The 12,670-nt window shown below is 39.9% G+C and overlaps 1 protein-coding gene across 1 annotated transcript in view; it reads right to left on the bottom strand.

Annotated features, from left to right (window-relative positions):
* ASAH2 (N-acylsphingosine amidohydrolase 2) overlaps nucleotides 1-12,463 on the bottom strand; it is a 69,158-nt gene extending 56,695 nt beyond the window's left edge. The window contains exons 1-3 of the mRNA XM_003903942.5: nucleotides 8,833-12,463; nucleotides 5,256-5,488; nucleotides 2,146-2,295 (exon numbers count right to left, since the gene is read on the bottom strand). Coding sequence (XP_003903991.1) covers nucleotides 2,146-2,295; nucleotides 5,256-5,488; nucleotides 8,833-8,959 — 510 coding nt within the window. The 5' untranslated portion in view covers nucleotides 8,960-12,463. The remainder of the gene's footprint in view (nucleotides 1-2,145; nucleotides 2,296-5,255; nucleotides 5,489-8,832) is intronic.
* Between the last annotated feature and the right edge of the window lie 207 nt (nucleotides 12,464-12,670).

Below are 12,670 nucleotides of genomic sequence, written 5' to 3'. Positions count from 1 at the left end.
GCCTTCAGATGACTCCTCCTTTGCCATCACCTTGATTGCCATAGAACCTAAACCAGAGCCACCTAGCCAAGATAGAATTCCTGACCCATAGATCATACGAGATAATAAATGTTTGTTGTTTTAAGCCATATAGTTTAGGGTAATTTCCTACCCAGTAATAGACAATTACTATCCTACCGTACCTTCCTACGGTTAATTATAGCTATCTGTATACTTCTGTATACCTCTATATTTCACAGTCCTTCCTTCTATCCACCAACTAGAAAATGATCTCATAAAGGAGATGAATTATGACTGACTTAGTTATGTGTCCCCTGAAGTGACACTAGCAAAGTACCTTACAAAAAGCAAGTGGTCAACGCATTTTTCCCTCTAAGAGTATAGAATAATGTCACTTTTAAGAATGTATCTACTACAAAGACACATACACACACATGTTTATTCCAGCACTATTCACAATAGCAAAGACTTAGAACCAACCCAAATGTCCATCCATGATAGACTGGATAAAGAAAATGTGGCACATATAAACCATGGAATACTATCCAGCCATAGAAAAGGGTGAGTTCATGTCCTTCGCAGGAACACAGATGAAGCTGGAAACCATCATTCTCAGCAAACTAACACAAGAACAGAAAACCAAACACTACATGTTCTCACTCTTAAGTGGGAGGTGAACAATGAGAACACATGGACTCAGGGAGGAGAACATCACACACTGGGGCCTATCGGTGGATGGAGGGCTAGGGGAAGGATAGCGTTAGGAGAAATATCTAATGTAGATGACGGGTTGATGGGTCCAGCAAACCACCATGGCACGTGTGTATCTATGTAACAAAACTCCACGTTCTGCACATGTACCCCAGAACTTAAAGTATAGTTAAAAATGACAAAAAAATAAAAAAAGAATATGGACTCAGGGATTAATCATACCTGTGTTCAGAATCCAGCTCTACCATTTGCTAACTGTGTGAAATTTGAAAAGTTACCTATCTTCTCCAAGACTCAGTTTTCTTATCCAGAAAATGGAAATAACAACAAAGCCACCTCACTGTTTTGTGGTAAGTGCAGGAGTGGAGAAGACACTTCATCCCCTGTCCTCATGTCTCCGCAGATGGGGGAGGCTTCAACTCTCCTCCCCAAGAGGGAACAATGTTAAAGTGATGCTTTTAGGCCATCTCATCATCCCTCTCACTGGCCCCTTCACATGGCATGAGGAGAAAAGTGTTTAATAGGTGAGGCTAGCAGAACCTGACATTGCATAATGGACCTTTATGGTCATCGTTCTGGTCAAAGATCCAGTGCTCCTCTTTCTCACATTCATGAATATGTAAGCAGACATTAACAGAACACATTCTCTCTTAGTGACCTGATCCCATGCAGAAAATATAATTGTGTCAGGGCTTAGAAATTGCCTTAGAAAGATAGAATTGGAAGTTCTATCAGTCGCTTGCTTGCTTGCTCGCTTTCTCACTCTCTCTCTCTCTCCCTCTCTCCTCCTCCTCCTCCTCCTTTTGTATGGATTTGACCATTTCAAATCCATACAAAAACAATCAGAATACTATAATGAATCCCTATGTACCTATTACCCAGCTTCTATAACTACTAATTCATGGTCAACCTCATTTCAATGTTGTATTTTAATTCACATCTGATTCCTCACATGTATTCTCAATTGTCTGAGAACCTGAGGAAGGGCTTAGTGATTAATTGGTACTCTCCCAACTTCTAACAAGGAGAATTAAATAAGGGAATATATATATATAACATATATTATATTTATATTATATATGTTATATATATAATATATACATTTATATATAATATATATTATATATTTTATACATATATATATAAAAATGTAACCTGGCACATTATAAACTTTCAATAAAAACATTAGCATTAATAATGACAATGAGTCATCAGCAGAATTGAAAGCAACTTTTGACCAAGATAACTTAGACTGAAATAGTGAGGATCATTCTCCTTGTAAGATTATCTACTATATTGTCAAGAGTCTATAACATTGAAGGTAGTAGAATTTCAATGAATGAGAAACCAAGAGGAATTAGTTCCTGTCACATTCATCCACTTTTCCTTAAACCATATCATTTCTTTGTTCCTTTCTCCTCTCAAATTACTTACCTCCAGTCTGAGCCTTTGAGATACCATGCCTATGTCGATGCTGACAAACACTGTTCGATTGGACCCATCAGGTTCTGCCATGATGAAAGCACGACTGTACAGCCTGGTAAGGATGCCCTGTGCATTCTGGCCAGATTTGCTGTAGCCCATCTAAAGAGGAAGAGACAATCAGAACTGCTCTGTCTCACTCCCCTACTACTAGAAACCAGGCACAATCATACAATATAGATGACTGCAGAAACACAAAGAAAAAACATCCACATGACATGGTGGCTCTGAGTGAGAGAATATATGTTTTCAAAAATTAAAAAGAAAAAAGAAGAAAGAAAGCCAAAAAATATCATAAAAGAGGCTTGCATCTTCCCTATAGAAAAATGCAAAGGCAAAGAATTGATCAGGTTGGCAGAAGCTGTTCCCTGGCTTATGGGCAGGAGGGAGTTGGTGAGACTTTGGAAATGCTATTACTAACACTAACACGTGAGATCTTTCTGGCCTTTCTGGTTTGGGCAATGGCTCTTTTTCTCCCGCCTGTCTAAGATGTACAGAAAAAAATATTTCCTCTACCTCCACCCCACATTGCCCAGGAACATTTAAAAGATTGAAGGTTCTCTCATGTTGGTTGTTTAGTATACGATTTTGTTTTCTGAAGAAAATGGTATCTTCATAATTAAGTATTCTTCACAGAGGGTACCTCACCCTGGCTTTTACCATAGTATTATTCCTGTCGTGGGTGCAACTGGCTGGTAAATTCATTTACCACCCATGACATGGGGTGGTAAAGAAATTTACCAAGACAGTCATAGGTAAAGAAAGGCAGATTTATTAGGGAAAGTAAGAAAATATGTTGCAAGGGTACAACAGGCAGCACAGCAGAGAAGGGGCTGTCTGCAAATATCAGGGAAAACCCCACCCCCAAAATTCAACGTGGGTTTTCTATTTCCCTAAGCGTTGGCTGGTCTGAGAAATAAAGGGAAAGAGTACAAAAGAGAGAAATTTTAAAGCTGGGTGTCCAGGGGTGACATCACATGTTGGCAGGTTCCATGATGCTCCCTGAGCCATAAAACCAGCAAGGTTTTATTAGTGATTTTCAAAAGGGGAGGGAGTGTATGAATAGGGTGTGGGTCACAGAGATCACATGCTTCACAAGGTAATAAAATATCACAAAGCAAATGGAGGCGGAGTGAGATCACAGGACCACAGGATGGGGCAAAATTAAAATTGCTAATGAAGTTTCAGGCACGCATTATCATTGATAACATCTTATCAGGAGACAGGGTTTGAGAGCAGACAACCTGTCTGACCAAAATTTATTAGGCAGGAATTTCCTCATCCTAATAAGCCTGGGAGTGCTACAGGAGACCGGGGCTTATTTCATCCCTTTGGCTTCAACCGTAAAAGACAGCTGCCCGCAAGGGGGCCATTTAGAGGCCTACCCTCAGGGATGCATTCTCTTTCTCAGGGATGTTCCTTACTGAGAAAAAGAATTCAGCAATATTTCTCCTATTTGCTTTTGAAAGAAGAGAAATATGGCTCTGTTCCTCTTGGCTCACCGGCAGTCAGAGTTTAAGGTTATATCTCTTGTTCCCTGAACATTGCTGTCATCCTGTTCCTCTTTCAAGGTGCCCAGATTTCATATTGTTCAAACACACATGCTCTACAAACAATTTGTACAGTTAACGCAATCATCACAGGGTCCTGAGGTGACATACATCCTCCTCAGCTTACGAAGATGATGGGATTAAGAGATAAAAGTAAAGACAGGCATAGGAAATCACAAGGGTATTGATTGGGGAAGTGATAAGCGTCCATGAAATCTTCACAGTTTATTTTCAGAGACTGCAGTAAAGACAGGTGTAAGGAATTATAAAGGTATTAATTTGGGGAACTAATAAATGCCCATGAAATCTTCACAATTTATGTTCTTCTGCCATGGCTTCAGTCGGTCCCTCCATCCCTGACTTCCCGCAACACGCAAAGAAGCAGGGGCTGGAAGGAAGTTTTATAGGGTCATGCTGGAGTGGGACATATGCAGAACGAGGTTGGGCTGCTGGGGCTACATGCAGAGTGAGGTATTTGGGAACAGGATGTTGTGGCAGCAGGTTATCTATGATTAGCCATCTCTCAGAACAATTGTTCTCCCCACCGCTGGGGCCCCTGACTTATTAGGACTCTACAACTCTCTAAACCAAATCAGATCACATACACCTATCCCAAGTCACTTCTCTCACTGTGTCATAAAATTTACCCGTAAAACTATACCCAGGTCTTCAGAATTTTTTCTACTGTTTGCTTTACCCCTCCTGGGAGTGTTTATTTAGGGGTCACATTCCAGGATCACTTTTCAGAACATACAGTTGAGAATCATACCTGGAATGTAAAGATTACTTAGAGGGAGGGAGTGAATCCCATTAGACAACTTCATGCTCTGGTTTCCTAGGGAAGCACTGACATAAATGGGTATTTCCATCACATAGACAAGACTAGCAGTCAATAGGCCACACCTGACATATAGAAGTTTTATTTGCTTTCACATATTGGTGCAACCTAGGTTTCCAGTTTTAGCTAGAGTTGCCTTTATTTTTCAAGTAAGATATTTGAAACTTCAACTCTTTAATCTAGGGATTTTGGGGCTTCTTCTAAAATACTGCAAGATAGGGCAGCCCTGAGCCCCCATTCTTATATGGCAACAATCAGCTAAATCCATATACTTTCTTTGTGCTTTTTTTTCCCTCAAAGTCCCCACCATTTCCTACTGCCTCCCACTCCCAAACTGAGGATTCACTAGACATTTATTATGTTACACTGGCCTGGTGATGTCATTTATGGTGCCTGCTCACCCCCTGTCATATTTGAGTTTGCCATCTCTGCCACTTCTGCTCATAAAAAAAAAAAAGAAAAAAGGCCAATGGACTTTACAGGGGAGTTACGATTGAATAAAAGTTTTCCTCTTCTTTCTAGTATGAAATTCATAGTGCTAGACAGCAGCAAGGTCAATTAAAAAGCTAGAAGAAAATAATGATGATGTTGTAATAATCAGAAATGAATGCAGGTTGTAAAATAATAAAATTGGTTGTTTCACAGTCTCCTTAAGGAGCCCATTGCCTACTTACCAAATTGATATCTGCTACTTGTCCTGTGCAGTCAGCTCGTCCAACACCAATATAATAGCCACTGAAGTTCTGAAATAGAGGCGGCTCTGGGGTTGAAGTCACTGGAGAAGTTTGAGTGGCTGTGGAGCTCTGGGTGGCTGTGGAGCGCTGGGTGGCTGTGGAACTCTGAGTGGCTGTGGAGCCCTGGGTGGCTGGAGGGTTTGGGGTGGTTGAAAACAAATGGCCTCCTGAATCTAAAACAGAATAAGAGATTTGAGAACCAACATTTCAGCCCTCTTATTTGTCAACATCAATTAGAATACAACATATAGGCTCAGGTTCATAAGGAAAACTCTTTATATATTTTCTTATACATAAAAATATACAGAGAGAAACATCTCAGGAATCTGTTTAAAAATCATAATCCTAAACGGGATCTTTTTCTTGGATGAGAGATGTTTCAGACTAATGATCAAGGCCTCTGTCAAATGTCCTTCAACTCTTCATCACGAGCCATTCCTTGTCAAACTCACTGCCTTTACTCAACACCCTGCTCTTCTTTTCCAGCTAAACTAAACAGGTGCCAGGTTTACTGAATCCAGCATCTGGGGATTGGTTTCTTCCATTCTTTCTATCCAGACTCCTCACTCCTTTCCTCTCCACCTACCAAACTCCACCACCTGCTTCAGAGTTAGTCCATTTCCATCACACCTAGATCCGACTCAACTCCTCACCTGCAGGATGCCACCCTGCTGGCTCTACCTTGGCTCTGATCTTCTTTGACTTTCTAAAGACTCATTTTTAATGCCACCTAGATCACTGTATACATGTTGATATAATTTCATCTTAATTATTCTAATATTTATATATTCATATCTATATGTGTGTGTTTATACACATATATTCTATATTAATTTATGCATATATATTTATTATACACACACATACAAATATCAAGGGAAGCAGAATGACATACAGGATTTTTGTGAGAAGACAGTTGCCAGAAACAAACTGCCTGGTTTGAAACCTGAATCTACCACCTACTAAGTGATCAAATTCCCTAACCTATTTCACCTATTTATAGACAAGAATAAATAGGTGAAATAGGTTAGGGAATAAAGAATAACCTATTTATTCTTGTCTATAAAATGGAGATTATAATAATATCTTGCTTTCTGGGGTTGTTTTGAACAATAACTATGTTCACTAATATTATAAACTGGGAACAATGGCTAATATGTAGCTTTGATTTTCTTTACCTATTTAAACATTTTATATATTCATTATTTTGTTTAATTCCATTCCCCAGACAAGAGTCAGGAGTTGCCAAGGCATCAAATATCAGTGTCACAAGGCATTAAGTGGTCAGAAATGCCAAGCAAGGGTATAGCTGATTCCTTCTGAAATCCTAGGTAGAGCTCAAAACCCAAGTCGCTTGGTGGTGGCTCAAGCCTGTAATCCCAGCACTTTGGGAGGCCCGAGGCAGGCGGATCACGAGGAATCCAGGGAAGTCGAGACCATCCCTGTAACACAGTGAAACCCGTCTCTACTAAAAATTCAAAACTAGCGGAAGGCCGTGTGGGGCATGAAGTCCTTTCGGGGAGGCTGAGGCAGGAGGGAATGCGTGAGTGGGGCAGTGAGCGAGATCCGGCCACTGCACTCCCAAAGCCTGGGCGAGACTCACGTCTCAAAAGAGATCACCTAACGCCAATCTCCTTAGTTTTACAGATGAGAAAACTGAAAATTAGAAAATTGACTTAACCAGTAGTTAATGGAGAGCATGTGATGATTCTGGTGTGCAATCCAGATCCTCAAACTCAGAATCTGATGCTCTTTCGACCAAATTCTAGATGGAGTGAGAATCCACGTCTTCTCATTCCCAAGCCAAGATTTTCTTCAAGACATCAAGTATTGCAAGGAGTGGAGCAGGCATCTTTGCTATCGCTTCACTGCTACCAGCATAGGAATGTCATGCCAACTAAAGCCAAACCTAACACATAGCCAAGGGTATGTTATTTGCAATCTCAGGGTCTCCGTTTCCCCAAGTGTAAAATGAAACTAATGTAAACAGTAGGGCTAGCATCAACCCCTATAGGATTTTTGTGATAATTCGATGAGAAAATATTCTAGAATCCTCACTATAGTGCTCAACACAGAAACCATTTAATAAACAGTAACTACTGCTATAAGAATAGTTACTATAATTATTAATAACTTCCCTGAGTCTCAGCCTCCTGATTTCCTAATTTTAAGAGGTAAAATTGAATAATTCCTTTTCTTTTTTTTTTTTTTTAATGGAGTCTTGCTCTGTCACCCAGACTGGAGTGCAGTAGTGTGATCTTGGCTCACTGCAACCTCTGACCCCTGGGTTCAAGTGATTCTCCTGCCTTGCCTCAGCCTCCCGAGTAGCTGGGATTACAGGTGGGCACCACCATGCCCAGCTTTTTTTTTTTTTTTTTTTTTTTTAGCAGAGACAGGGTTTGCCACATTGGCCAGCCTGGTCTCGAACTCTTGACCTCAGGTGATTCGCCCACCTTGGCCCCTCAAAGTGCTGGCATTATAGGTGTGAGCCACCAGGCTCAGCCAAAACTGAATAATTCTTAATGATCCTTTCACTTCTATCAGTCTCTGACCCTGCTGTGCCTAATGCTGGATCAGAGGATCTCTTATCCTCTGTGTTTGCCAGGAATTCAAAGCCCTGGGACATGGTAGAGAATATGCAGGAAAAGAGGCTACAAAAGGGAAAACTGAGGTAGAAAATACCATCTTCTCCATTTGGCCTAAGGCCAGCCCTGTCTTTACTTTGGTCAGAGCTTCAATCTTCACCTGTCTTCTCTACTCATTTAACAGTTATGTAACCTAATACTGACTGAAACAGAGGCTCCACCAAGACCCACTGCCAATCTTGTGTGTAAGTGTAGCCTACATTGTTCTCAAAAACTAAGTTTCAACATTGAAAAGAAAATCATGAGATATCTAAAAATTCTAATTTCCAGCTTCTCTGGAAAACTCAGGAGATCTGAGATCATGTGTTCTCTCTACAACAAACAGCTGCACCTGGGAGTAGCTGTAGGCCTTCTTCACCAGAATTGCACCTGCCTCCTCGGTCCACCTCCTCACTCCACCTCATTTGCAAAACTTGATTAGCCCTTGTAAGGGTTTATGTTTGAGACCTCATTCTCTAAGGCTCTTCACAGACTAACTGACGTTCATTCAGTGAGTTTTTCATTCTCCTTTTGCCCCCAGGAGAAGATGATGTCTACAAGGAGGCAAAGAGAAAGATTAGAGGCTCAGGGCAAAAGCTGCCATTACCAGACCTTGACAAATCTTGAGCTGTGCTTATATCAATGGAAAAACGAATGGCAAACAAGTACATGTCAGAATGCCTGTCAGCTGGCTATTGGGGACAAAGGTAAACTTGATAAAAACTGCTATCAATGCAGAAAGGGCAATTAATGCAAAGGGAAACGGCTATTCCAGGCTGCTTAAGTACACGTAGAACTATCAGCAGACACTGTTTTTCTTTTTGGTGTCCACAGTAATCAAGAAGTTTCCTACAGGCCTAAAAATTGCATCTAAGAGAGCCCATGACACTTGCCTTTGTGGTTTTCAATTGTCCCACTGGTGATAAACAAGAGGCTGAGAAGGGCCACTGTGATGGCAGTCATCATTACAAGGAGGAAAATCAGGAATGTCTCCAAGTTAGAGAAGGTGCGTTTGGCCATTTCTTCTCAGGTACAGCAGAGATGGAAGAAGAAATATTGAAGAGGAAGAAATCACAAATTAAAATGCAAAAGCTTTAAGCCAACTGAAGTTAAGATATCTTAACTCTTTCATATTAATAGACTATACCAAGGATGACAAGTACAGAGCACTTACCACTCATTCCATAGACCAAGCCCATGGCAGACAAGACCAGTCAATTACAGCATTCTTTTTGAAAAGCTCGAATGTGGTTTCCAAATCTTTCTCAATACAACACTCCTCCTGGCAGCAACCATTCATGATTTAGCATTGGCCACTGAGCTAAAATCTACTTGCATTCCTCAGCCATATCACACTGCTTTCATTTACGGTGATGATGCTGTTTATGGATCTGTACATGGGTCTGGGCTGAGAGTGCCCTTGTTGACAAGGATGACTGATGCACACATACTTCTTGTATTTGGGAGAAGGCTGGCGGGGGTTAGGAAAGTATTCTGAGGTCATGGACTTAGTAGAATTATCTTGTTCACCTGGAGATGAAGCCTGTAACTTTGGCCTTTACACTCTATGTTTTAACTTTCAATTACTATCTGGTGAGAAATGGGCATGGAAAAGGGAATTAGCATCTCTGGTCTGAAGGCAGGCATTACAAAACACATCCCCCTTGAGTGATCAGAAGGATCCCAAACATTTTGCAAACCTTGCATCAAAGGACGATAATTTAAAATGCTCCTATGTTCTACAAAAGTATCAAATGTCATTACAGATTCCTTAAGATGTTTTAAGGGAGCGAGAATTAATCATTACTCAGAGGAACTATACAAGTTAAAACCCCATAAAATGTAATAAGAAGAAGAATAATATGGTGGTTAAATATTTAGTTCTGAAATCTGACTCCAGCGGTCAAATTTCATTTCTGCCACTTACTGGGTGACTTTGGGAAATCCTCCCCCAATACTGAACGTCAGCTTACCCATCTGTAAATAGGAATATGATTATGATCATCTTATCTCAAAGTTCTTGTAAAACCTATCTCATAAATTTCTTATAAAAATAAGATGAGATGAAGCAACAACACTTCTTTTGTTCAATAAATGCTCAAACTGGTAGCATTTATTAATAGATTCCAAAGTAGCAAAAAGTCTGTGCTCTTCCCTGTCCTTTAAGGGAATTTACAGGAGGCTAGTGTTAAAGGATGATTGAAATCACAGGTGGGACCTTCAGAGCTCATTTTCTTAACCTGTGCTTTAGGAAGCCTGAGAGGTTAAATGGTATTGGAATCCCAGGATTTGCCCCCAAAATAGGGGATTTGTGGCTAAGATGCTGCTACCCCCAAGAGTTAAAAAATGGCAACAATGTAGATATATTTAGTACAGTCCATTTCTTATTCAATTTGACTTAGGTAAGAGGATAAAAAAAATAGCATTTAGAGTTTATAAAGAGTTTACATTTACAATCCTGAAATTTCAAATTATCTCTTAAAATAATTCATAAAATATAGCGACACTGAGCCAGCATTCACATGTGCCAAGAGTTTCCTAAAACTCAGTGCTGCTGTTCTCTTTAGATAGGGGATATATTTTTCAACCTGCCAGTCTCTACCCAGCAGGTCTTATTTAGCTAAGTTACTGCCTGGTCTGTGCAAGCATTTGATTTTGCAATTCCCGGGCTAGAGGTGACAGAACAGTTCTAACAGCAGACACTTCAGAGAGTAGGCTGAACTGGGAGTGAGCAAAAAGACTGGAACATCTTCCCAAATCTTCTGGTTATTCGGAAGATTTCCTCATCCACTTATCACCACCATAATCCCCTTACCCACCAGCAGCAGGGACAACTTCAAATGTGGAGCAAAACAAATCAATTCTGTGACTTATGACCAACTTCTATTGTCAGTTCCCAGGAGTCAGGAAACACATCTAAGATATGCCTCTGAACTCTAAGGATCTACAGAGAATTACTACTCATTAGCAGCTCTTCCGCTAGAAAACTTCAAACCCAGTATCTCTAGTTCTTGCTCAGAGCTTTGGTTCTCTAAGCCTTCCTACTAGCCAAGATGACTGACAGTTGGATCTCCCAACCCCACAGCATGGACAGGCAGATTGTGTACATAAATGTGGTCATGTAGCGGAAGGCTGTGTATCAAACAGAGAGGGTACAAAGTAATACTTCTTTCTTGTTTCTAGTTTTGCGTTGGTGAGCTGATGACATTTTATACCACTCAACAATGGCACTTGATTTAACATTAGCATTTCCACATATTATGTGGACTTGAATGATCTACCTCACGTGTTTCACCATTCTGTTTAGCTGCCATAATTGTTGCCAAAACAGTAACATTCTTTTTGAACCACTTTAGCTGACTTGACCACCACCTTTAAGGAAATTAAAACTTGGGTTAGCACTATTTATTTCTCATTGGTGACTAAAATCTGAATTTGAATGTTAAAGCAGATGCCTTCCCCGCCTTTAGAATGCAAACACACCTTGGTAGAGCTAAGCCAATAAATATATCTTAAAGGATTATAGATTTTATAATGGTTCACACTTAATCTGTAATAATCCTTAAAACTCAATAATGAGACTCTAATGGCACAATAGCAAGCCATTTGCCACATCTTCACAGAACAGGGTCCCTGTTTTTCAAGGAGAGACTAAAGGGTAACAATTTGGCAAAAGAGGATTCCAAAGCTATGAGATAAATTGAAGCTTTAGGGTCTCTTCAAGATCTCCGAGACAATAGGATAATTCAATAGCCCTCCTTCCCTCCTTCTCCAAGAAAACATAGCCATCCTTACCTGATTCTAGTACTCAAAAGAGCTTTCACATCCCAGTGAAGCAAATGGCCATCCAGAATCGTGTCCGCTTTCCCCTTGCACGTTGCTGAGTTTATATTTCCCAGCACTTTCTGAAACCTACTGAGAAAAAATTTTCAGTCAAGTCCAGGAGTGTTAGAGCTCTCATTAGCATACCTCTGTGGGCTTGGTACAAGTATGAGATTAAAGAGTATTGATAACAAAAGGCTTATACACGAACTCTCTCTTAGGGCAGCCTGTTATCAGAGGTAGAAGTTGCAGAAGGCCTGCTGGACTGAAGGTCGTTTCACTTTTTCTATAACTTTTCCAGCATGACAAGTTCTGCGCAAAGCTTATAACCTGAATCTCACACACACACACAAAAATGCATCTACTTCATTTACCACTGGTCGTTCTACAGCAAAGAGCGTAGTAATATATGCTGGACATCAGTGTGGGCTGTGGATAGCAATAGGCAATATTTTCACCAATTTCAGAACAGAAAACTAATCTTAATTTTTATGAGTGCTCATAAAAAGAATTCTAAATTTTAGATTTGCTAAATATGAGTAGTAAATAATGCAGCAAGACTGCTATGCAACTATTAAAAATCATACTGAAAATAATTTAATGACATGCAAAAATTGCCGAATATTAAGTAATTTTAAGTTTACAAAACAATATGATCCCATTTGTAAAGTAAACATTATTTTTACTTTTATATACATTATATACTTTATATATGTTGTATATTAAAGACTGTAAGTACAGGAAAATGGTAAGAAGTAATTATCTGGTGATTATGGGTGGTTTTGTTTTCATCGTTTTGTCTCTTGGTATTTCCTATCATACACATGCATCACTTTCAAAATGGGGAAATAAAATGTTTTTTTTCCTCTTGGAGAATATAGACTACAGCACAAAGTTAAACAATGGACC

Source organism: Papio anubis, chromosome 11 (assembly GCF_008728515.1).
Source record: "Papio anubis isolate 15944 chromosome 11, Panubis1.0, whole genome shotgun sequence".
Classification (NCBI taxonomy): domain Eukaryota; kingdom Metazoa; phylum Chordata; class Mammalia; order Primates; family Cercopithecidae; genus Papio; species Papio anubis.
Note: the sequence above shows the minus strand (reverse complement) of the source record. Positions and strands in the feature narration are given on the sequence as shown.